The 27,710-nt window shown below is 43.7% G+C and overlaps 1 protein-coding gene across 1 annotated transcript; it reads right to left on the bottom strand.

Moving 5' to 3' along the window:
• Window positions 1-35: 35 nt before the first annotated feature.
• ESCO1 (establishment of sister chromatid cohesion N-acetyltransferase 1) lies at window positions 36-26,547 on the bottom strand. The gene is made up of 10 exons (XM_069957714.1): window positions 26,202-26,547; window positions 19,600-21,377; window positions 18,453-18,549; window positions 18,001-18,052; window positions 17,036-17,153; window positions 10,850-10,981; window positions 9,394-9,483; window positions 8,439-8,582; window positions 5,012-5,196; window positions 36-2,428 (listed from the first exon to the last, which is right to left on the bottom strand). Exons 2-10 carry the CDS (start codon window positions 21,373-21,375, stop codon window positions 2,278-2,280), a joined length of 2,745 nt encoding a protein of 914 aa, XP_069813815.1. The 5' UTR covers window positions 21,376-21,377; window positions 26,202-26,547; the 3' UTR covers window positions 36-2,277.
• Between the last annotated feature and the right edge of the window lie 1,163 nt (window positions 26,548-27,710).

Below are 27,710 nucleotides of genomic sequence, written 5' to 3'. Positions count from 1 at the left end.
TTGCATATGCTTTCAAAGGAATGACAAAAACAAGGTGGAATTGGTCAGTTTATTAACAGAGTTAAAAAACAAGCAAAACAAACTGGGGAAGGAGAAAACAAAATAAAAACTTAATTATTCTACACATTTACAGAAAAGGCCACAGCAGTTTATTAACATACAGTATAAAAACCCTTAAAAAGAGTGACTGCTAAGAAGACCAGTAGTGCTCTGAAGTCCTCAGTGGTATATACAATGCACAAGAGGCTCTACCAGAAGCCATTCTGTTTCTTGTAATAATGAAAAGAAATTAGTACTATCTTTTTCTCCTTTATAAATGTGCTCTTTAAAAATCAGGCATGTACATAACATATGCTGCTATGGTCATATTTAGTCTGTGATATAAAGAAAGTATTCACTCTCCCTCCATTGTATCTAGTGTGCCATACTGACAAACTAAAACTAAGCAGGTTAAATTCTTAAATTCACAGATTAGGGTCTCTCATTTTATAGTACACCACAGCCTTTTCTGCTTGTATTTTTAAACCTTAAAATTGTGATTTTTTTTTTTACTTTAAAAACGTGATTCATGCCTCAGGACCAACTATAAGCCAGATCACAGGGCAGCTCCTGGAGCATAATCCTGTCTGCAATGTCTAGTAAGAGAATTTAGAATATGAACAACAAATGCAAACACTTGCATATCTAGTAGTGGGACAGATCGAAACCAAGGCTTGCAGAAAAACAGTTAAAAGCTAATGTACCACTAAGTACATCGCTTGGTGGTTTTTACAGATCAGCATGGGGAAGCCAATACTGCGGCCCTCCTTTTGAACTGCCGCGCATTTCGCCGGTCTATTACTGAGCACTGGCCGGGCATGTCGCCAGTCTATTCCCAAGCACTCACCAGGCATGAAGCACTGGGACAGGCCTGCTGGCCCCCGAGTGTGATGATCTCCCCTCTCTGACGTGGTTACATTGATTCTAATGAAGCCGCGTCACAGAGGGGAGGTGGTTTTGACACACTGGGGGCCGGCAGGCCTGCCCCAGTGCTTCATGCCTGGTGAGTGCTTGGGAATAGACCGGCGCAAGACAGAGGTTCAAAAAAAAAAAGAAATGCGGTAATGCAGCACTGCCATCCCTGTGCCGGTCTGTTCATGTACCTAGTGGTGCATTCACTTTAAGCTGTGGCAAGTAGTAAATCCATACATACGGTTATAGCATCTGTTTAGGATGCAATGATGATTGGGATCTTTTTATCCATTTTCCAACTGTGATAGTTCTTCAGCAACCATTGGCTTCAGCCCAGGACATCTTGCAACATAAAGTGGCTACTCAAATGAATGATGTCCATACAATGCACACTGATGGGCTTTGTCCTCCAAAGAAGGAATTCCTTCTACAACGTCCATATACCCATAATAATAAAGACATGTAACTGTCTCGGATGGACATTCCTTTTCAAAGAGGAACTCCAGAGGAAAATGGTTTTCAAACTCAACTAATACCAGAAAGTTATACAGATTTGTAAATTACTTCTATTCAAAGGACAACCCTTGCGCTAAAAAAAACAAAAACAAACCAGAATCCTCATCTGTTGAATCTTCACTACTTCCCCTGGTCCTGCCGCTACGTTCAAAAGACGGGGGGGGGGGGGGGTTTGTTGAGGAGGGGGGAAGTTAGGTAATGGGGCTAGAACAGTGATTGAAGCACATTACAAAGTTTACTTAAAAATAGCTTTGTAACTTGTATCAATTACCGAAAAAATCATTTTCACCTGAGTTGTCTCCAATACTTATCAGCTGTCCTTCAGGAAGTGGTGTATTCTTTCCAAAGAATCTTCAAAGAGCAAAGTACAGTCAGGAAACATAAAACAATGCAATATTTGAGATTACACATTTGACTGCAGTTTTCCTTTAGTCTAGAAAAGTTGATTTCAAACTCATTAAAAACGTTGTGCACATATCTATATACACCCACATAAGGATCTTCAGCTCACAAAGTCTTTTTTAACAAATTAGTATAGTCCACTATGAACAAAATTATTTGCTGCATGTAAACATGACTAAAGTACTGTATAGAAAATACTTAAACCATGATCTTTTGGAAGAAAAAGATATCAAAATATTTGCTTAAAAATTAAGCTTTTTTCTGTTTCTGAATCTTTTTCCAGTTTTAAGGAAAAACAAGAACCCCCATTGGGGTTTTCACATCCTGAGTTAATTTAAAGGAGAACTGAAAGCACAATGCAAGTTCTGCCTGTAAACTAAATGAAAGAAAAATGTTGACGTCCATCCTTTAACTCTGTGGATGGTGCCCACTGACAAAGTTATAAACTAGGAACTGGCCAGTGCCACAATAGTGTGTTGCAAACAACTTGCCATCTGGAGTTGGATCGGAGAAAGCAATTTCATCTTTATTCAGGTGAGAGCCATATATGAAATGGTTCCTGCCAAGAAAAAAAAAAACAACACCACATATTACAATTACACAAGTGTAGAAAAAAAAGGAATCCAGATCATAAAAACGCAATGCTGCTTCTTATAGAAAAGGGGGTCAATCCTGATCCCGTTGCTTCTAACGTTGATTCAATGGCACACTACCCTGTGCATGCCTCCTTCTACCAGGTTTAGAGATTCCAGTAGGAAGAACAACGTATATAAGCATCTAGCAGAAAATGCAAAATATAGCCGCGTTTCCAGGGAAGGCAGATCATACAGGATATAATGGATCAGAGTCTAGGGCACAAACAGCAGTCTTCTTGGGAAAGAGGCAAATCACACAGGCTGTGCGAGTGTACCAAGAGAAACTAGAATATACTTTGCAGGAGGAGGAAGGGAATCAAGATGGGAGTCCTAACTACTGGCAACATAAAATAGCATCAGGCTCCTAAATAACCAGTATGTGTTACCCTGCAGCAATATAGCACAGCAGAGAAAACAGTATTAGGCTGGGTTCACACACAGTAATGGTGTGTTTACACAGATTTATCTGACAGATCTTTGAAGCCAAAGCCAGGAACAGACTATAAAGAGAGAAGAGGTCATAAAGGAAAGACAGATAAATCTCTCTGTGTAAATGCACCCTAAGGGCCCTATTCCACGGGCCAACCAGGGCCCGATCAATGATGTAAACGAGCACCGATCTGCTAGATCGGCGCTCGTTTACTGGGCCTATTCCACGGCCCCGATGATCGTTAAGCGAGGGCTGCAGGGACATTGTTACCGATGTTCTTGCAGCCCTTGTTTCATACATTACCTGTCCGGGCTGCAGGTCTTCTCTTTGTTCCTCCCGGTCCCGCGCCGCAGCAGCTTCAGAGCGGGGCTGTCTGAACTGACAGACCGCTCAGCCAATCACTGGCTGTGGCGGTTCCGGCCAGTGTTTGGCTAAACGGTCTGTCAGTTCAGAAAGCCCCGCTCCGAAGCTGCTGCGGCGCGGGACCCCGGAAGAAGGAGAAGACCTGCAGCCCGGACAGGTAATGTATGGGGCTGCTGAAATAGTCGGTTGCCGCCGCGCACCGCTATTATACCGTAGCGATGCGCTGGTGCCGAACGCTGATTTTAGGTCTGAACCTAAATGAACAATCATCCGATGACATGATCATCGGCTGATCGTTCCCTCTATTCCACGGAGCGATTATCAGCCGAAGCGGGCCGATTATCACTCCGTGGAATAGGCCCCTAAGACACCGGCTGTTCTGTGACCCGGCCGTGTCAGTGAAGTTCATCCCAGTCAATACTGCAGTACCGGACGGATGAACTTCATTTCTGTTGAATTGGGATGAGGGCGCATTTGGGTGCGCCCACATTCCAAATGCCCATAGCACACAATGGAGCATGCGGCCGAAGCTGCACTTTCCACTGTGTGAACTGACAGTTTAATGAATAGCGGCCGCACAAAACTGATATGTCAGTTTTTCCTGTGGCTGCTAGGAATCCAGGCTGGAGTTTATACTGTCCAGGATTCCTACAAGTTCAATGCAACGTACATTTTCTATTAGTAACGGTGGGTATTGCAATTTGCAGCAATGGCCGTGATTAATAGAAAATATACATTGTGTGAACATAGCCTTAAAAAGTGCCATGCCTGCGGAGAGGTATCTGCTAGGTATCTCTCATCCAGCTTCTCCATGCCTGGCTAAACTTAAAGGGGTTGGCCAATTTATAGTAAATAGTTCACTGTACAGCATACCTCCCAACTGTCCCTCTTTTGGAGGGACAGTCCCTATTCACGCATCATTTCACACATGCAGACTCATTGATTTCTATGGTCCCATACACACATCAGGTGTTACGGATCCGTTCTAGGGACATGATCTGGGCCACAAAGAAATGATTAAGCCATTATGAGTCCGTGCCTCTACAGATTTGAAGATATCAATGCAACTAAGTGCAACAATCTGCAGCAGACCCTGTATGTGGATGCATCCTTGAATTAAAAAGTATAGAAACGTCTGTAAAACTTTCCTAGCGTGAACCACAAGTGTCCCTCTTTGGCCGTCCAAAAAAAGTTGGGAGGTATGGTGTACAGTATTAGTACCTGTACTCACTGCAATTACTGACAGCAGCTCCCTGTGTACCTCATAGAGCTAATATCAGATTCCCCTCCTCCAGGCTGGGCTGCCCCCCACTGTGGTGAGCCTGTCCATAATATGGCCAACATGGAGGAGCATGTGACCAAACCTCGTCCCCAGTATCCACCACTAAGCCTGTACATGCCTATAGAGGAAACTGGGGGGCAGGGCATGGTCACATGCTCCTCCATGTCGACCATCTCATGGACAGACTCACCACGGGGTAGGGAAGCCCAGCCTGGGGGGAGGGGGTTAACTTTAGCTCTATGAGGTACACAGGGAGCTGCTGTCAATATATACAGTGAGTACACTTACTAATACTGTACACTGAACTATTTTACTATAAAGTGGCCAACCCTTTAATTGACAGGTCTCTCCATGGAAACATGGAAAAAGGAAGTTCACCATAGTATAAATGCCATACTACTACTACCACTTTTTTGAGGAATCCAGTAATACCTTAAACATTCAAGCATCCTGGAGGCAATCTTCTTTCGCCGCATCATTGAGAATACCCAGATACGACTGACTCCACAAATTGCAGGCTCAGGGTTGGTGGAACAACACCAAGCTTTCACGCGCTCAGAAATTTGATCCTTGTCACAATTGTCACTTGGAATATTATCTTCAATAACCCTATAACCCTGCAAGAAAGAATCATGTTACCACGTCTGCCATTTCCATGACTGCTACTAACTGAGCTAAAAAGCCTACTGAATTTAAAACGTCTTTGTCACTTAAAGAAACTTTTGACATGTCACAAGAAACACATCAAAAGTTTCAATAATTAAATATAAGAAAGCAGCAAGTGGCAGCGGGCTTCACTCCCCAGGTCGCTGCCTTTTTCCATCTCACCCCAGGAGGCAGGCTTCGTAGACTTACTATGGATCCTGTTTTCTGCTGTGAGACGGGAATAGCACCAAAGCAGGGGAGTAATGCACACAGCCGTACGCTTGCTACTCACATCTTACTATAATGGGGGGAGGGGGTGTCTGGAAGTTCAAAACTGTAGCATGTCTCTGTAACATGAGAAATGATAAGATCCAGGGAAAATACTTGTTGTGTGGGATTAAGAGAAATATTTTTCCTTCTCAGGTAAAACGGGCCTACAGTTTCTAAGAGATTTGTGTTTTATCATCCTTGAAGTTAAACTGCTGGCTCTAAACTTAAAGTGTCACTGTGGTTTATATATATATATATATATATATATATATATATATATATATATATATATATATATATATATATATATATATATATATATATAAATATATATATTTTTTTTGCAGAAATCAATAGTAGAGGCTATTGTAATTGGGTTTATTAGCCAAAAAAAATGCATTTTTATCATGAAAAAGCAGTTTGAAGCTCTCCCCCCTTTCTTCATGGTTTTCTATGGAGAGGGGAGGGAGATGAGGCACAAAAACAGGACAACAAAGTTAATTTACAGCTACATCACCGGGCTATCTCCTCTGACAGTCAGCACTGACCTCTCTGACCTCCAAATACAGGCTTTCACACAGGTCCCGCTGTGTAATCCTTTGTTCTCTGCTGGCAACTAATCTCCCTGCCCCCACCCATAGCTTACACAGGGCCCGACTGATGTAAAAGAGTCAAGATTTCCTGATAATGAGCAGTGGATGAGAGAGAGGGAGGGAGGGTGGGACCTGGGGAAAGACTTTTTCAATGCAGATAATGGTATATTTGCATAATAAACCCAATTACAAAATTTCTTAAAATCGCCTGTACTATTGATTTCAAAAAAATAAAAATAAAAAAATACGACAGTGACACTTTGAAGTAAAACTAGCCGTGAATTCATACATACAAACCTGCTGATCTATATCTATTGCACAGAGCTGCACATTTTAGCGCAGCTCTTCTTACTTTCCTCTGTGGTGCCATTTAAGAGTATTAATATCCATAACAATATGCTAATTTGTTTGCTGCACTGTGGCCATCTCGTACGTCCCCTCCGAGGAGGGAGGTTAAATCTCATTCAGTGTACAGTATTAGTAACTGGAGACAGGGCTGTGGAGTCGGTAAGTCGCAAATCCGACTCAGACTCTGAATTTCATCAGGACCGACTCCAACTCCTGACTCAGACTCCTGCTCCTTCATAAATGGCCAGTCATATACCAGGGGAGTTATTTATCACACTGGCTCAGCAGCTTCTCCCTAATGTCCTACATGATGCTGGGGCAACTTCTGAGGAAATAAGGAAACATATAAAGCTTCTCCTGTGTGTGCAGTGGATGCAGCCAGTTTTCAGCCTCCATGTCCTGAACAACTCAAAACTAGACTAGATGGAGCAGGTGATCTTTTCCTGCTGACAGTCTTCTATGTTTCTAACTAAATATTCACCATACAAGAAACACTTCTAACAATGCCAGATCCCTGTGATATAGAGGTCAGCCATAATGATTTAGAGGGGGGTCACACATAGTGATATAGAGAGGGGTCACACATAGTGATATAGAGGTCACACAGTGATATAGAGGTCACACAGTGATATAGAAGGTCACTGTGGGGGCACGCACGCACGCGCACACACACACACACACACACACACACACACACACACACACAGCCTGCTGCAGCCATAGCATACACACACCCACACAGCCTGCTGCAGCCATAGCACACACAGCTTACTGCAGCCATAGCGCACACCTCACACACACACACACACACACACACACACACACCCTGCTGCGGCCAAAGCACACATACACACAGCCTGCTGCAGCCATAGTACACATGCACACAGCCTGCTGCAGCCATAGCACACACACAGTCTACTGCAGCCATAGCACGCACACACATACATACACACACACAGATCTGCAGCCATTGAACACTGAAGAAAAACACACAATCTTCTCCCAGAGAGAAAACACCACACTGAGGACAGAGGTTACAGCTACACTACTTATGTCTTCTCCTCCTCCTCTATATTACACAGGATATCTTCATATTACACTGCTGCTCATATACAATCATCCAGCATCCAGGAAGAGAACAGCACAGATCTCCCCCCACACAATGGACTCTTCCCGCTCAGAATAGGGATCCCAAATAGGGATCTCCAACCTTTCCCTGACCACCCTTATCTAATAGGGCCAGTGTCCTATTACTGATATATTTCCCGACCACCCTTATGTAATAGTGTCCTATTAGAATGTTGCTCATAATATATATTCATGAGCAAAACTTGTAAAATTCATATCAAAATTCAATTCTACATTTTTTAAAGATTTTTTTTTAAAGCTGGAGTCGGAACATTTTTTTCCAACTTCGACTCAAACTCCAGCCAAAGCTAGCTCCGACTCCGACTCCACAGCCCTGACTGGAGATGCTGCTTCTTATGCACAGATAAATGTGAATTAGTAGTAGGTGTTGTTGTACGAGCCGGCGGGTGAGACCAAGGGGCCAAGGAACGTCCCCAGTGCAGCAAAATAGACTAATTAGCATATTTGTTTTGGATTTAACTACTCTAAAACCACAGAAGAAAATAAATAGACCGACGCCAGAATGTGCAGCTCTGCCAAAACAGGTACATATGTATGTTTCCCTTTAGAGATCATGTGATTTGTCTAAAGTAAAAATAAATAAATAAAAATTATATAATAACTATATACAGTATATGTATTAAAAACAACTTATTTGTCTATATAGACCAGTCAAAGCAATATGACTGTACGCTATAGATCACGTCTGTTAGCAGACAGACTGTTTGGGTAGTTGACAATTTTAAGAAACAATTCTTCTAAATCACTAATATTAAGAATTAATTTGATCTGATCATATTGGATATGATCTGGATATTATTTCTGGATATTATTGGTTAGTTTATAAATGGTGGACACCAGTGTTCAGTATTTACCCACTGAATGTGTTCTGCTATTAGGCACCCTACAACTTTCTTATCACTGCTAATGAACAAGAAGGTCTTCGTCCTGGAATGGAGCTGTAGGGGAACCTGCTGGAACCCCAAATCATTATCCACCATTTCTCGGATCTCCTCAACCTGGCATAAAACAAAACATATATGAGTTATTATTGGAGCCTACACCTATAATAACTGGTATTTGTGCTAGAGAAGGGGATGTGAGTTACTGACATAGGAAAACAAGACACTTGACAAGTCACAGCCCTCACAGATCACAAATAGGGGAGAGATGAGCAGCTGCCTCTCCCTGCTTCAGGAGATGGGCTCATAGACTTCCTATTGCACCCATCTCCTGCAGGGAGGAGATAAAGGGGAAAGGCAGTGCTGACCAATTTGTTCCATTTCACATATCTCTTTGATATGTATGTAAAAACTTTTTTTTTTTTTTACACTGAAAGGGTTTCTTTAGACTATTGTTATAAGTCATCTCCAGAGTATTTATATATTAAACTGTTACTATCATTTAAAAAAAAAAAAAAAAAAAAAACTTTTGACATGTCAGATGCATAAAATGTTTTCATCACTTGCGGTCTGTGCTCGGGGTCTGCTGCAAGCAAATTCTTTTGATCATGCAATTTAGGGACAGGAGAACCCACACCCCAGCCTCAGGGCCTGACAGGTGAGAACACTGGAGGAGATTTATCAAGCAGTCTTACAGTAGGAATATTCTATGTTTCCCCTTGCAACCAATCACAGCTCAGCTTTCAAATAATTTTGAATTCTGGTACAATGAAATCTGAGCTGTGATTGGTTGCTATGGGCAATAAAGAACATACCTACTGTAAGACTGCTTGGTAAATCTCCCCCAGTGTTCTAATGTTGCTGTGATGCTGCACAGAGCAAAAAAAATAAATAAATGACCACAACATTTGTGACACACACAAATTACCTTTTTAAGAGCATACTTTGGGTCATCTGGCAATACCATGATTATTTTGCCATCGGGATATTCAGACACAATTCTCTCCTTCTTCCAACCCTTGGGGAAAAAAATAAGGATTTTTAATTTCTTCATTCACGCAGTATTGCAGCTAATGAAAGAGAACAGTTTCTTCAGCCTGTCGTGTTGTGGTCGCAGCGTTTAGCAATATTAACTGTGATGCAGCACAATCCCTGGAGTGGGACATGGCAATCTCTGGCCATATGATCTCTGCCGCTGAGCTCATCGATGTTTGGAAGCCTCATAGATAGCGCTGAACGGACTAGCCAAACTGTTTTATGACCCTGAAAGCTCAGCAATTGACTCCCGGCAGCTGGAGAAGTTGGGTGCAGTCCTAGGGAGTCCTGGAAAACATGAATACAGCGGCGTCATTCAACTTCTTTAGCCGCTGGGAGTCAAATGCTGAGCTTTGAGGTTCGGAGAGTGCTGCCACAGCTGAACGGTTTGGAAAGCCCACTTAGACATACTCATAGACAATGAATAAAGCATTGGCAGCTTACATGCTGAGCACTCTATTGAGGGGTATGATTTTTCTCCATTTTCATTAGCAATGGGGAATTAAACGTTTCGAGGACCCACTTTAATAAGCTTGTTATCCCCTATCCATTTGGAGATTGTAAAACTCCTTTTAAGGGTACGTTCACACGTACCGGATCTGCAGCGTATTTTCTGCTGCACACAGCATCAAATCTGCTGCGGATCTGCTGCAGATCCTGTACGTGTGAACGCACCCTAAAGGTTTTACAGTCTGGAAAATAGTCCAAAACCCTTATTCCTTGTAGGAGTTGGTGTGTTAGCCAAGAAAGAGACCAAACACTCTGTAACCATTCCTGAAATTTGGTGGTGGCAGAGATTTAGTCTGGGTATATGTCATTCTCTGGGCCCAGTCACCCACGTGGAAGGAACTCAACTGACCTGGGTATAAATCAATCCTTGCAGATCAAAAAAAAAAAAAAAAGGAACATGGATTAAAGTTAATGTACCATCAGGTACACTGCTTTGTTTTTTCCCCTTGTATTAAATTGGTGCTGGTGTGGGGATGCCAGTGGCGCGGTTCTTCTTTTGAACTGCTGCCCAGTCTAGTCCTGGTCACCGGCCCAGCATGAAGCACTGGAGGCAGGCGCCCTGTCACAGAGGGAAGGGGGCACGGTGCCATTTCACCTGATCCATTCAGGTAAAAGACCTAAAGTGATGTAGCCGATGGTACATTAGCTTTTATTCTGGGAAAATACATTTTGTTGTGCATGGGACATGGCTTGCAAGCATCATGTTTAGGCACAGATACAGTTGGGATAGAGAGAGAAGTTAAATATATATATATATATATATATATATATATATATATATATATATATATATATATATATGTTATTAAGGGTAAAAAAAAAAACAGAAATATTCATACCACATATTTTACTGCACTGATAAACTGGTTGTGAAAGAGCAGGTGCTGAGTCTCATCCTCTGGATTGGACGCTGTATAAAGCATGCCACACACATTACAGGTGATCGCACCAAACCGCTTCTGTCCAGCATCCTGAAAGAGGACAATCAAAAAAATAGTTACAGAGGCAAATACTTTATTACTATGTCACAGTTTCCTATGTGTGGGGTGACCTTAATCCATACGGTTTATTACTATGTATTGTGTAACATCTATATAATAAAAATCAAAGTCTGTCTGTCTGTCTGTCCCAAATAGACTTCCAAACGCCTGAACCGTTTGACCCCAAATTTGGCACACAGATACATTGGGTGCCCGGGAAGGTTATTGCGAAGGTCCCGTCCCCGCCAGATGTACAGGAGGGGAGGGGGAGGGGAAAGAGAGGCGCCCCATAGAGATGAATGGGAAAATCTCCTCACTGCAAACACAGGTGATATAATTAGCTGCAGCAGACACGGCAGTTGGAGCCTTAGCAACCAATAGGATTACTGCTTTCATTTTCACAGGGAGTTGTGGTTGCTAGGGAAGCTGCCTCACAACATCCACAGTAATAACTGGTAGACCCCCCTACTCCATCTATACAGTACATGTATATACAGGGCCCCCTACTCCATCTATACAGTACATGTATACAGGACCCCCTACTCAATCTATACAGTACATGTATACAGGACCCCCTACTCTATCTATACAGTACATGTATATACAGGGCACTACAGGTATAGCAAACTGTAACTGGGTAACACTACCATACCAGACCTGACCAATACCGCCATACTGTGCTGGATAACACTGTCATACCAGACCTGACCAATACCGCCATACTGTGCTGGATAACACTGCCATACCAGACCTGACCAATACCGCCATACTGTGAATGGATAAAACTGTCATACCAGACCTGACCAATACCACCATACTGTGCTGGATAACACTGCCATACCAGACCTGACCAATACCGCCATACTGTGACTGGATAACACTGTCATACCAGACATGACCAATACCGCCATACTGTGACTGGATAACACTGCCATACCAGATCTGACCAATACTGCCATACTGTGACTGGATAACACTGCCATACCAGACCTAATCAATACTGCCATATACTGTGACTGGATAACACTGCCATACCACACCTGACCAATACCGCTATACTGTGACTGGATAACACTGCCATACCAGACCTGACCAATACCATAAAACTGTGACTGGGTAACACCGCCACACCAGACCTGACCAATACTGCCATACTGTGACTGGATAACACCATCATATCAGACCTGACCAATACCGCCATACTGTGAATGGACCAATACCACCATACTGTGACGGGATAACACTGTCATAACACACCTGACCAATACCACCATACTATGACTGGAAAAAACAGCTATACCAGACCTGACCAATACCGCCATACTGTGACTGGATAACACTGCCATACCAGACCTGACCAATACCACCATACTGTGACTGGATAACACTGCCATACCACACCTGACCAATACCGCCATGCTATGACTGGATAACACCACTATACCAGACCTGACCAATACCACCACACTGTGACTGGAGAACACCGCCACACCAGACCTGACCGATACCGCCATACTGTGACTGGATAACACTGCCATACCAGACATGACCAATACCGACACACAGTGACTGAATAACACTGCCATACCAGACCTGACCAATATCGCCATACTGTGACTGGATAACACCGCCATACCAGACATGACCAATACCGACACACTGTGACTGAATAACACTGCCATACCAGACCTGACCAATACCGCCATACTGTGACTGGATAACACTGTCATAACACACCTGACCAATACCACCATACTATGACTGGAAAAAACAGCTATACCAGACCTGACCAATACCGCCATACTGTGACTGGATAACACTGCCATACCAGACCTGACCAATACCACCATACTGTGACTGGATAACACTGCCATACCACACCTGACCAATACCGCCATGCTATGACTGGATAACACCACTATACCAGACCTGACCAATACCACCACACTGTGACTGGAGAACACCGCCACACCAGACCTGACCGATACCGCCATACTGTGACTGGATAACACTGCCATACCAGACATGACCAATACCGACACACTGTGACTGAATAACACTGCCATACCAGACCTGACCAATATCGCCATACTGTGACTGGATAACACCGCCATACCAGACATGACCAATACCGACACACTGTGACTGAATAACACTGCCATACCAGACCTGACCAATACCGCCATACTGTGACTGGATAACACCGCTATACAAGACCTGACCAAAGATTTTCTGGCAAGTCTGAACGGGAGGGTACTGCCCCTCTGCAAGGTGCTACCCTACGCACCAGACCATGGGTGCCTAATGGTAAATACGACCCTGCAGGTATACAGGACACTACAGGTATACAGGACCCCCAAACTATACACTACAAGTGCACGGTACCTCCACCAACTATATACTACAGGTATACAGGACCCCAAACTTTACACAACAGGTATACAGGACCCCAAAACTATACACTACAGGTATACAGGAACTCCACCAACTATATACTACAGGTATATAGGACCCCAAAACTATACACTAAAGGTATACAGGACCTACACCAACTCTATACTACAGGTATACAGCACCTTCACCAACTCTTTACTACAGGTATACAGGACCCCAAAGCTATATACTACAGGTATACAGGACCCCAAACTATACACTACAGGTATACAGGACCCCAAAGCTATATACTACAGGTATACAGGAACTCCACCAACTATATACTACAGGTATATAGAACCCCAAACTATACACTACAGGTATACAGGACCTCCACCAACTCTATACTACAGTTATACAGGACCCTTAAACTATAAACTATAGGTATACAAGACCTCCACCAACTATACATTACAGGTATACAGCACCAACTATATACTACAGGTATACAGGACCCCCGAACTATACAGTACAGGTATATAGGACCTTCACCAACTATACACTATAGGTATACAGCCCCCCCAACTATGCACTACAGATATGCAAGACCCCTAAAAACTATACATTGTGGGTATACAGAACCCCTCCAACTATGCACTACAGGTATACACTAATTCCACTGATTAACTTAGGTGAAACAATACCTTTAGCTTTGCCTCCTGGGCACCTTAGAATAAATCTAATTAACACACTGACACTTTATACCCGGGCAGCGCCGGGTACATTTTCTAGTATCTTATAAACGTGAACATAAAAATGCACATGCAGACACACACACCAGAATAAAACCCACACTTGTTTCTCATTACACTGACATATAGGATTAAATGCCAGTAGGTATGAAAGTCTGCAATAATTTCCGCCGTTAGCAATCTCCTATATGAATAATGGAACAGCACAATAAATAATGTAACTGTACTGAAATGTGCTACAAGAAAGAAGAAGAAAAACATCACAGTCAGGAAACTGATACAAGATTGCCTAATTTCTCTAAATAGTCCCTAGAAGTAATGTAAAAAGGAAAAGGCTTAATTTCTCTGTTCTATTTTAAATGACAATGTTTCAATGGATGATCAATAAAGTAGGGGTATATAGTTCTGAACACAATAGCAGACAGTTCCTACTAACTTACAGTAAATAAGCACTGCAGGCACATTAAAGGGGCATTCTGTCCTCATTTTATTAGTATTACTTTTACATTTCTCTTGAAGTAATATATCAATGAAAAAAAACAAAAACAAAAACTTTGTTTAGAAGTTTCCATTGACAGTCGTCAGTAAGGCGCACCATGGCCCCTCTGTGGCCACCAGTGACTGTGTAAGGAACTGCAGGGCTTTAGGACACTTGGTCCCACCAGTATGAATATCACTAATGCTGCTACAAGCAGCACTGGCAAAACTGCCTTCCCTAATGTCTATTTTGATGCATATTAGCATTAAAACACACATAAATTTGATTTAGCCAGAATACCACTTTAAACAGCTTGGGTGCCGTTTTCCAATGAGTTACCCTTTAAAGGGCGTTGGCCACTTTATAGTAAAATTTTCAGTGTAATATATTAGTAAGTGTACTCACTGTATATACTGACAGCAGCTCGCTGTGTACCTCAGAGCTAAAATCAGACTCCCCTCCTCCAGGCTGTGCTGCCCTGCTCTGTGGTGAGTCTGTCCATAAGATGGCCGACATGGAGGAGCATGTGACCATGCCCCGTCCCCAGTGTCCACCACCGAGTCTGTATGTGTCTGTGGAGAACACTGGGCAGGGCATGATCACATGCTCCTTCATGCTCTACCCATCTTATGGACAGATTAACCACAGAACAGGGCAGCCCAGCCTGGAGGAGGGGAGTCTGATTTAGCTCTACGAGGTACACAGGGAGCTGCTGTCAGTAAGGGCAGCATTAACATGTTCCGTGCCTGGTCTGTAATTACGGACAATGTGTAACGTAACCCTGAAAATGTTTAAAATACACAATAGTGAAAAGATTTAATTTAACAGCACAATCTGCCTTGTGCCATGTAGAACATGACCCACTGGAAAAAGATATATTAACCACCTAGTACAGTTTGTTCAAACATTTCAAAGAGGAACAATGTAATGGTGAAGTTTAAGGAAAATGCTCCAGAACTGTTATTTTACAAGGAACTAAAGTGTGTTGTAAGGCAGATGTCAGGACAGGTCCCGACCAGTTTGCGTGGTGGTATAAATAAGTAATTGCACTGTCGGTAACCTTTAGTCATTGTACACTAAATATTTATATTAATTACAGCCTCCCAGAACAAACAGCAATGGTAAATCACAACAATAAAAGGAACCGCACCCTGTGCACATAGCAGTGACACAGCGAGAGGGTCATATAGCTGCAGATTTGCTGCACGATACACTGTTGTAATCTTTTTGGCTCTACAGGTCTAAGGGCCAGATTACATGGAGTAAAACTGGTGGGAAAATGGAACTTGTGGAATGTCCCAGAGCAGCAGTGGTAATATTTTGAAAGGTTAGACCATGGGTCTCCAAACCGCGGCCCTCCAGCTGTTGCGAAACCACAACTCCCATCATGCCTGGACAGCTAAAGCTTTGGATTTGGCTGTCCAGGCATGATGGGAAATGTAGTTTTACAACAGCTGGGGGGCCGCAGTTTGGAGACCCATGGGTTAGACCATAAGCTATAAAACTGGTTCTGAACATGATGCTGCTGGGGACTACTACTGGAACCAAGTGTTAAGGCCAATTTACACGGAGTAAAACTGTCAGAATTCCACGGCGGACATGTAAATTCTTCTGCACGGAGAGATGAGGCGCGAGCCCTCCCATAGACAGCCTGTATGACACGGAGGCTGACGGGATTCTGGCGGCCCCGGAGACAAATTACTAATTACAAATTATTAAATAAATAAAAATCAGTGGACAGATGAGCAAAAAGAAGATAGTTCAACCAGATATTAAAAGAGAAAAATGCATGATTATGTATGGGAATTTCATTGAAAGCATTACTGTCATTTGGAGTAACTTCAGGTTCCTGATTGCACTGGCTCTCACTCCTGAGATCCTCAGCGATCCCATGGTACAGCCATGGGCGATGCGCTCCACTCCCTGGCAGAACATTATAACTCTTTAGTTTCATAGACTGTAGATATGACTGACAATTAGGAAGCGGAGCATACAGCCATGAACTCCCCCCCCCCCCCCCCCACTGTATCTCAGGATAGCAATGGGTTTTTAGGAGCGAGACCGTGCGATCAGTGATGACATGTCTAAGGTTAATCCAAATGACAGCAACACTTTAATGATGACATAACCTTTGATATCCTATTACAATACCCCCAATGTCATAATCACTGAAGAATAGAATACCGAGATATAAGGAAACATTAAGCTGTCTCTGTGCCTGACTGATATGAACAGAAGATGGCACTATGATATCATGAAAAACCATGACCCCTCATGTGACAGGTAGGCATGTGGACAGGTAGAGCAGTTCTACAGTACAGCGACCCCAAATGATACCTCAGCCTCCTGAAGCCCTGGGTGAGAGGCATGGTGGAAGTGGGATACTTGGATAACTGTATTCCCATCTTTAGGCTATATTCTGCACTCAATCAGAATACTTACTATGATCGGCTGACTACTGCTGTTCTTATCAGCTTCTTTTAGTTTCCTAATTTCTTTCTGAACATTGGCATCGGATGGCACATGGTTTGTTGCAGACACGTTGCTTTTTACTGCATTCCTGTGATAAAAAAAAAAAAATCAGCAAATTTGTCTAACATTTCGGTATGAGAACACGTAACATTTATTTATTAACTGATCCATCACTGATTGATGGGTGTTGATACCCAGAACCCCTGCCGATGAGCTGTTCAGCACCCCCGCTACACAGAGAACAGGGCCAGAAGCAGCTTCCTATGTAGGAGCTGATCCTGGTTACTGAAGCTCAGCTGCTGTTCACTTGAATGGAAGCTGAGCTGCAGTTATGCATCACTATTGCTACAGAGTGAATGGAAACAACATCATTTTGCTCTGTGCACTGTATAGTATGGGCACTGGGAACCCACCGGTCAGTGACTGATGTGGATAATTCAGTCTGCCCTAAAAGCCCCATTCAAGTGCCATGTATGTGTCTTCACTGTCCAATTAAATAAATGGGTGCCACAAGCTCAAAGGCTGGTTTTACATTACGTTCAGGTAGTACAGTATATCAGAGATATATATCAGGATACTGGTGAGAATGTATGCTAGGCTGCCATTGATCTAACTTGTCACAATAAGAAAAACCTATCTGAAATGATGTATTTAATAAACATAGGCCACTATCAAAGATACTATTTTACTAGTCTAAAAATTTAATGTAGCTTCCTATAACAACACATTAAAAAAACAAAAAACACCGCAGCAGACAAGAGCACAAAACCAATACTTTGTAAAATACAATAACACAGAGTCACATGGCACTAAGATGAATATGCTCAGTAAAATGAATCTGTGATTAATGTTCAGCCCCAATGCCATTCTGATACGGCAACACCCGCGCACCATGACTGCAGCTCGGAGATGTTAAATACAGTCTTAGCACTTACCCTCTATCAGCAGATGCAGCCATCTGGTCCGTCAGCTGCTTGCATTCACTGCCTAAAATAAATTTCAATGGGCACAGTTCACTAAATTTACCAGTTTTGTTGTTTATTGTCAAGAAAGAAAAACATTTAATAATTAAAATAAATATTAATAATAATTATAATATTATATATATTCATGATTTTTCCAATCACAACGCAATCCAGTCGCATTCACAAACAGGAAGAGTGGGAAGCATATGGGGTCTCTGCACAGATGTGGTCTTACAACCACCATAGACCTCTGACCTGCTGCTCCACGCAGAAACTATTGCATCTTTACATTGTGACAATCAAAATTAAGGGTAAGTTCTCCCGTTATGGGGTGTTATTAGCATCACTGTCCGAGGACTCATGAGCATTGAACAGTAAGGATTATTCCACGTACATATTAATATTTACTGCTGATAACTCACGTTGCTTTTCTGATGCTCTGGTCAATGGTGGAGAAGACATCTGGGCTTTCTTTATTGGAGAATTCTCAGGGCTTGAATCCAAATGTAATCTGAATCCCTAAATCAAAGAAAAAGTGTTTAACACAGAGGACTAACATCCCTGCCTATGTATACCATCAGGCTAAAGAGGTATGGGCCAGAGTCCCTTTCCATCACTGTAACCCAGCCTTACCTATCAACCGTCACACCAGTTATAGTACAATACCAGAACTTCTACAAATCCCTGACCAGACCTTCTAGATGACATACAGAAGTTTATATTTGGGTCAAGCAGCCACCATCGCCAGTGTCAGGACCTTCAAGTGCTTTAAAATAGTTTCACTATCTTCAACTCCAACTTGTCTATCATGCTCAATTTGGACCCCAAAACTTGGACTCCCGTGACGTCCATGTCCTCTGCCCTAATAACAAAGGGGGTTTCATAGGTAGAATATCATCACTTTATAATAGCTTCATTTTCTAAAATTGTGCTAAGTAAGGCCAAATAGCAACCAGTTATATGACTTGGCAGTCATCTATGCCTAAGAAATGTTTCCCATTAGACCCATTGACATTATTCTAACACATGACTATTTAAATGGTGATGACATAATAAAATGTCCCTCAGCACTAGGATCTAACCTGTAGGACGCTTTGCACACAGCATGTATCTACATTCTGGAAGTACAAACTAATAAATGTAAGGTACCATGTGTCCATGTGATGAGCGTAAATCATTTGGAAAGGGAATTGCAGCTGGCAGATTCACTTTAAGCTTCCACTAATTTCATTGGGGACGGGAAGCAGATCTGCATAGATTTTTACGCTTTTGCTATGCTCTTTTAAAGCAGAAACCAGTGTGGTTTTCGTGTTAAAAAACACACACATTTTACCAATGTGAACATGCCCTTAGGGTAAGGTTTATTTAACCCCAGGAGAAGAGGGGTGGATAATATTTGCCCACTTGCTGTTCCTGGACCTAAGTGTCACAGTGAACATGAGCAGATCAGTAGTAATAAGGATATAATGGACACAGGCACATACTCACATTAATCTGACAACAGACATATAAATGACTTATGGGCATCTGACAAGCTGAGGGCATGCAGTGTAATGGCTGGAAAATTACCTCATCTAGAGCCATTTCAAGCTCATGTTTTATATGGTTCTCCAGCAGGCCATTTTCTGCAGATTGTTTCCTTGACTGATTTTCACCCTCCGCTGCCTGAACTGTTTTGTTCTTGACCTTTTCTGATCGCACAAGTTCATTTCGCTTAATGTCTTTTGACAACGTTACATCAGGCTTCCTATATGAGGTCTTGGGAGTGTTCGAAGTCTCCATCACTGTCTGCTGGACTGAGGCTTTGGCTCTGATGGACTCAAGGTTAGGAAGGACAGTCTGACTCCTAAGGATGTTGTTTGGGGAAAAATTCTTTTTTAACTTTATTTTGTTCCATTTGGATTTTTTGGTTAATGGACTGGTCTTCTGCTCAATCTTACGTTTAACTTGCAATGGTTTTCTGCTGGGAAAGAACCGATTAGATGGCATGATGGGGGTGTGCTCAGAAGGAGGGGGCAGCGAGGCCTCCATTGGGCTGTCTTCCTTCTTCTCAATGTGTGTGTCCTCACTGGGGTTATCTGGCGTGTGAGGGGTCTCTTTCACAACTTCTACTGTATCCGATTCTATCTCTCCAGCTATTTCATTGCACAAATCCAGGATACTTATCCGCTTAGATTTTTGATCATTTTCAGTCGGAACATCTAGATTCTTTTTATCAGACCCTGGTTTGGTGACTTTTTGCTTTTTCCCCTTATTTGCCATCTTGACCACTGGTTTATTGCTATCCTTTTTGCGCTTTAAAGGCCCAGTAGAAGTTCCTGTAGTCAAAGTTGTTGACTTGCTGGATGTCTTCTTCTTCGGTGCATGCTCTTCTACACTGCAGGAGGTGGACTGCCTGTGATCTTGAGCTGTGTTTTTGATGGCGTCACTGGGGGCCATTACGGGCGGCACTGGTGGATGAACTGGGGAGTTTCCCTTGGCATTCTCAGGGCTCTCAGTTTTAACTTCTTTTTTCACTTTTGTTCTAGGCCCGGACTTCTTGGTGACACCGGCCTGGGCACTTCCTGGTTTCTTTTTCTCTACAATAGAAGTTTTCTGCTTTAATGCAACTAATGGCTTTTGATTTTTCCGTCGAGTACTCGACAATTTTTTAGTAGACTCGGCTGCAGGACCTGTGTCCTTTTTACAGTCCAATTTTGTATTTCTCTCAGATGTTCTCATTGATGGCGTCATCCTTTTAAGATTTACCGCAGTTACTTTGTTTTTACTAGGGGTTTGCTTGGAGGGTTTCGTTTCCTTACTTTGTACAGTTTTCACAACCTTCTTGGCCTGGACAGTTTTTTTTCCAGGTTTACTTATGTTTTTCTTTACAGGCTCATTCCTTACACGTTTTGTAGGTTGGCTTTTGGCTGAGCTTTTCACTACTTTGTGTGTTTTACTTTGCACAGATGTTGCCCTGGCTGCTGTTTTCCGCACACTTGCTGGTGGATTCTTCTTTGAAGCATTATTGGGAGGTTTTGGGGTGTTCCTCTTTGAAGCCGTCATATCTTTGGCTACAGCTTTCTGCTTGGCAGGCACATTTTTCCCATTACTTTTTTTGGCGACTTTCACATTTCCGGTTTTCCTCTTTTGTCCTACTTCAGATCGAGGTGACTGTAATTTCTTTATGGCTTTATTTGTAGGCAATGCTGATTTATTTTTACTCTGCGTTGAACGTGGCTTTGACTTATTTGTAACGCCATTTCTCTTTTTCAATGCAGCAGGAGGACCTTTTGTTTCTTTGCCAAGCTTCTGACGCTTTGCAGGAGACTCTGGCAGAGAGGACTTTCTCTTTTTTGAGGCCATTACTGTAAGAGAGGGAAAATGTTCTTCAGTGATCATGTTAGGGATCAATGAACAGCATCATACTGGTAGTAGCATAGGTATACACATTCCACCTCAAGCGACGTATGTTAGGAACTGGTTTCATACGATAATAAAATTGTGATATTTTTACTGCCATCATTGTATAGGTAACCAATATCAAGCTTTGGTATCATATCGTAACAAACATTCAGCTGGCAGCAAAAATGGGATGCCTGCTTTTTCTAAACAGGAATCCCATTTCTATAGAGCATGGGACATAGGCAATATCTCTGTAGTACTGGCACAACCACTACAACAAAATTATTAGATGGGTTAAAATTTAACCTAATGTCAAGGTGACAGTCAACATAAGACACTTAGCAGACCACATTAGGGCACTGTTCACATCTGCATAGAAAGGCCCTTGAGAAGCCTTGTTGCAGGGCCTAAATACCGTAGGATTCGTCTGCACCATTGGTGTACAATCTGTAAGTGATGGAGCACTGTGGATTTACCAGTCCTTTTATCTTTTTTATTTAGATGCCTGCACTTAGAATATAAAAGATCTGCTTATTTTCCTTACATTTACCATACACACCCCAGCTGCTGCAGAACCATTATTTGAAAAGTTAGTCATATACATTAAAAGTATGTCAGCAAAAATATCTGGCAGGAACAACCATCTGAAATGTATGAGGACCACCTGACTCTCCTCTAATAGTATATGTTGATAAGGATTTCTTCTGCCAGATGAATAAGAACTAATAAAAACATGGCCATGCTCAGCCAAAGAGGTAACAGAATAGATAGCTATTGGCCAAATAAGCATTCACTGGACAGCTAACTGATGTGTATGGTTGACCAACTTTATACTGTATATGGGGGCTTTACAATGCTCAAATGAAGGTTTTAGCATGTTGGATTTCAACAGCCCCATAGGCCGTATCCATGTTTTCCAGACTTCCTAGGGCTGCATCCAACTTCTTCAGCCACTGGTATTCAAATGCCAAATGACTGGACTCCAGCATGCTCCAGTTGCAGCCATGTCTAGCCACCACAGCCAGCAGCTTACCCCCTCCTCCATGTACTCTGAGCCCAATAACGCTCAGCTGAGATGAATCTTTGTGTGTATGGTATAGACCTTATAGACTTTAATGGTGCGTTCACACCTACAGGATCTGCAGCTGATTTTCTGCAGCAGATTTCATTTAAATAACTGAACACAGCATCAAATCTGCTGCAGATCTTGTAGGTGTGAACGCACCCTAAAGGTATAAACCCACACACCGTATATGCAGCGTATTTACTGCCGCGATACGCAGCAAACTCGCAGCAGATTAGATCTAAATAACTGAACACAGCATCAAATCTGTACCAACAAATCTGCTGCGTATTTGTTGCATATCTGCTGCGTATACGGTGTGTGGGTTTATACCCTAATAGGGAATTGGATTTTCAGCTCACAACCGTGTAATGCGACAAAATAATTCTGCATGCAGCGGGGTTTTTTTAGTCCTCTATTTTCAAACAGATTCTGACTCAGTGTGAACCTTGCCTTCCTTATGTGTATGGAGACCTTGCAGGCTACCATTGATTTCTACAACAGACGTGACACCCCCATATAACAGACACACAGACGTAACACCCCCATATAACAGACACACAGACGTAACACCCCCATATAACAGACCTCCAGCTGTGACATCACATGCCATGTATATACAGACATTACTTACAGGTCTCCCCATTGCAGTATAATAGACGTGTATATCCTGTCACTCACCTGTCCCCTCTGTATCACCTTCCAGCTGTGACATCACATGCCATGTATATACAGACATTACTTACAGGTCTCCCCATTGCAGTATAATAGACGTGTATAGCCTGTCACTCACCTGTCCCCTCTGTATCACCTGCAGCTGTGACATCACACGCCATGTATATACAGACATTACTTACAGGTCTCCCCATTGCAGTGTAATACAGGTGTATATCCTGTCACTCACCTGTCCCCTCTGTATCACCTGCAGCTGTGACATCACACACCATGTATATACAGACATTATATACAGGTCTCCCCATTGCAGTGTAATACAGGTGTATAGCCTGTCACTCACCTGTCCCCTCTGTATCACCTGCAGCTGTGACATCACACTCCATGTATATACAGACATTACTTACAGGTCTCCCCATTGCAGTATAATAGACGTGTATATCCTGTCACTCACCTGTCCCCTCTGTATCAACTTCCAGCTGTGACATCACACGCCATGCATATACAGACATTACTTACAGGTCTCCCCATTGCAGTGTAATACAGGTGCATATCCTGTCACTCACCTGTCCTCTCTGTATCACCTTTTAGCTGTGACATCACACTCCATGTATATACAGACATTACTTACAGGTCTCCCCATTGCAGTGTTAATACAGGTGTATAGCCTGTCACTCACCTGTCCCCTCTGTATCACCTTCCAGCTGTGACATCACACGCCATGCATATACAGACATTACTTACAGGTCTCCCCATTGCAGTGTAATACAGGTGTATATCCTGTCACTCACCTGTCCTCTCTGTATCATCTTTTAGCTGTGACATCACACTCCATGTATATACAGACATTATATACAGGTGTCCCCATTGCAGTGTAATACAGGTGTATATCCTGTCACTCACCTGTCCCCTCTGTATCACCTGCAGCTGTGACATCACACACCATGTATATACAGACATTATATACAGGTGTCCCCATTGCAGTGTAATACAGGTGTATATCCTGCCACTCACCTGTCCCCTCTGTATCACCTGCAGCTGTGACATCACACTCCATGTATATACAGACATTACTTACAGGTCTCCCCATTGCAGTATAATAGACGTGTATATCCTGTCACTCACCTGTCCCCTCTGTATCAACTTCCAGCTGTGACATCACACGCCATGTATATACAGACATTACTTACAGGTCTCCCCATTGCAGTGTAATACAGGTGTATAGCCTGTCACTCACCTGTCCCCTCTGTATCACCTGCAGCTGTGACATCACATGCCATGTATATACAGACATTATATACAGGTGTCCCCATTGCAGTGTAATACAGGTGTATAGCCTGTCACTCACCTGTCCCCTCTGTATCACCTTCCAGCTGTGACATTACACGCCATGTATATACAGACATTACTTATAAGTCTCCCCATTGCAGTATAATAGACGTGTATATCCTGTCACTCACCTGTCCCCTCTGTATCACCTTCCAGCTGTGACATCACACACCATGTATATACAGACATTATATACAGGTGTCCCCATTGCAGTATAATACAGGTGTATAGCCTGTCACTCACCTGTCCCCTCTGTATCACCTTCCAGCTGTGACATCACACGCCATGTATATACAGACATTATATACAGGTCTCCCCATTGCAGTATAATACAGGTGTATAGCCTGTCACTCACCTGTCCCCTCTGTATCACCTGCAGCTGTGACATCACATGCCATGTATATACAGGTGTCCCCATTGCAGTATAATAGACGTGTATATCCTGTCACTCACCTGTCCCCTCTGTATCACCTTCCAGCTGTGACATCACATGCCATGTATATACAGGTGTCCCCATTGCAGTATAATAGACGTGTATATCCTGTCACTCACCTGTCCCCTCTGTATCACCTTCCAGCTGTGACATCACATGCCATGTATATACAGACATTATATACAGGTGTCCCCATTGCAGTATAATACAGGTGTATAGCCTGTCACTCACCTGTCCCCTCTGTATCACCTGCAGCTGTGACATCACATGCCATGTATATACAGACATTATATACAGGTCTCCCCATTGCAGTGTAATACAGGTGTATAGCCTGTCACTCACCTGTCCCCTCTGTATCACCTGCAGCTGTGACATCACATGCCATGTATATACAGACATTATATACAGGTGTCCCCATTGCAGTGTAATACAGGTGTATAGCCTGTCACTCACCTGTCCCCTCTGTATCACCTTCCAGCTGTGACATTACACGCCATGTATATACAGACATTACTTATAAGTCTCCCCATTGCAGTATAATAGACGTGTATATCCTGTCACTCACCTGTCCCCTCTGTATCACCTTCCAGCTGTGACATCACACACCATGTATATACAGACATTATATACAGGTGTCCCCATTGCAGTATAATACAGGTGTATAGCCTGTCACTCACCTGTCCCCTCTGTATCACCTTCCAGCTGTGACATCACACGCCATGTATATACAGACATTATATACAGGTCTCCCCATTGCAGTATAATACAGGTGTATAGCCTGTCACTCACCTGTCCCCTCTGTATCACCTGCAGCTGTGACATCACATGCCATGTATATACAGGTGTCCCCATTGCAGTATAATAGACGTGTATATCCTGTCACTCACCTGTCCCCTCTGTATCACCTTCCAGCTGTGACATCACACGCCATGTATATACAGACATTATATACAGGTGTCCCCATTGCAGTATAATAGAGGTGTATAGCCTGTCACTCACCTGTCCCCTCTGTATCACCTGCAGCTGTGACATCACACGCCATGTATATACAGACATTATATACAGGTGTCCCCATTGCAGTATAATACAGGTGTATAGCCTGTCACTCACCTGTCCCCTTTGCCATGAAGTCTACAGTAGTAAGTTACAGCTGTGAGGGGACATGGCAGCAGCAGCCGCACACGCTGTCAGTACATACCGCACAGTGTGGACGGTGCCCTACACTGGGGCCGGGACTTTACTTACATATGAATGTATTGATCTGAAGACATTGAAGGCAGTGACACTTACCGGCCTTAGGGGGGCGCGTGCGAGCTGTCCGCTGCCTCTTCTCATCGGGCCCCGCTCCCCGTGTATAGTAACAGTCCTGTGACTTCTAATAGAGGGATATACAATGCGGAGAGTGGAAGTGCTGGCGGCAGAGCGGGGAGCAGTGCACACGGTACACGGTAACATCACCGGCTGCGGACACACGGGAGAAACTTCCCGGGCGGAGCAGTAAAGCGTCAGAAAGCCGTCCTGAGCATGCACAGTCCACTACTTCTCCATGCCCCGCCCCTCTCTGCGCTTCAAGCCTCGTTTTCAATCCAGTCTCATGTCCGTCTCCAGGATGTGACTAGAAGTTGTCACCGATGGTGGATGCTACAGCTGTATTTCCAACCGGGCTAAAGGACCTTTGATGACATCATGCCATGTGACCAGCTTTTTATGTGGGCGGAGCTATGCCCAGTCTGCTGTCTCTTATGGGCACAGATAAGCCGATCAGTGTGCACTTGTTGGAGGAGTGTGCTGTGCTCCTGCTGGGCTGTGTCTGACTGACTGCATGTACAGTGCTGCCATGTTGTGCAGGGGGTGTACTTATAGGCACTTTCTGCAGGGACAGGGGTCTGACTGTAAGACAGTGTCAGGTACTGCAGGGACAGGGGTCTGACTGTAAGACAGTGTCAGGTACTGCAGGGACAGGGGTCTGACTGTAAGACAATGCCAGGTCCTGCAGGGACAGGGGTCTGTAAGAGTCTGACAGTGCCAGGTACTGCAGGGACAGGGGTGTGACTGTAATACAGTGTCAGGTACTGCAGGGACAGGGGTGTGACTGTAATACAGTGTCAGGTACTGCAGGGACAGGGGTGTGACTGTAATACAGTGTCAGGTCCTGCAGGGACAGGGGTCTGTAAGACCGTGCCAGGATCTGCAGGGACAGGGGTCTGACTGTAAGACAGTGCCAGGTACTGCAGGGACAGGGGTCTGACTGTAAGACATTGCCAGGTACTGCAGGGACAGGGGTCTGACTGTAAGACAGTGCCAGGTACTGCAGGGACAGGGGTCTGTAAGACAGTGCCAGGTACTGCAGGGACAGGGGTCTGGAAGACAGTGCCAGGTACTGCAGGGACAGGGGTCTGGAAGACAGTGCCAGGTACTGCAGGGACAGGGGTCTGTAAGACAGTGCCAGGTACTGCAGGGACAGGGGTCTGGAAGACAGTGCCAGGTACTGCAGGGACAGGGGTCTGGAAGACAGTGCCAGGTACTGCAGGGACAGGGGTCTGTAAGACAATGCCAAGTTCTGCAAGGACAGGGGTCTGACTGTAAGACAGTGCCAGGTACTGCAGGGACAGGGGTCTGTAAGACAGTGCCAGGTACTGCAGGGACAGGGGTCTGGAAGACAGTGCCAGGTACTGCAGGGACAGGGGTCTGGAAGACAGTGCCAGGTACTGCAGGGACAGGGGTCTGGAAGACAGTGCCAGGTACTGCAGGGACAGGGGTCTGGAAGACAGTGCCAGGTACTGCAGGGACAGGGGTCTG

This window comes from Dendropsophus ebraccatus, chromosome 2, assembly GCF_027789765.1.
Source record: "Dendropsophus ebraccatus isolate aDenEbr1 chromosome 2, aDenEbr1.pat, whole genome shotgun sequence".
Lineage (NCBI taxonomy): Eukaryota > Metazoa > Chordata > Amphibia > Anura > Hylidae > Dendropsophus > Dendropsophus ebraccatus.
The sequence above is the reverse complement of the archived record's forward strand: the minus strand, read 5'-3'. Positions and strand labels throughout refer to the sequence as shown.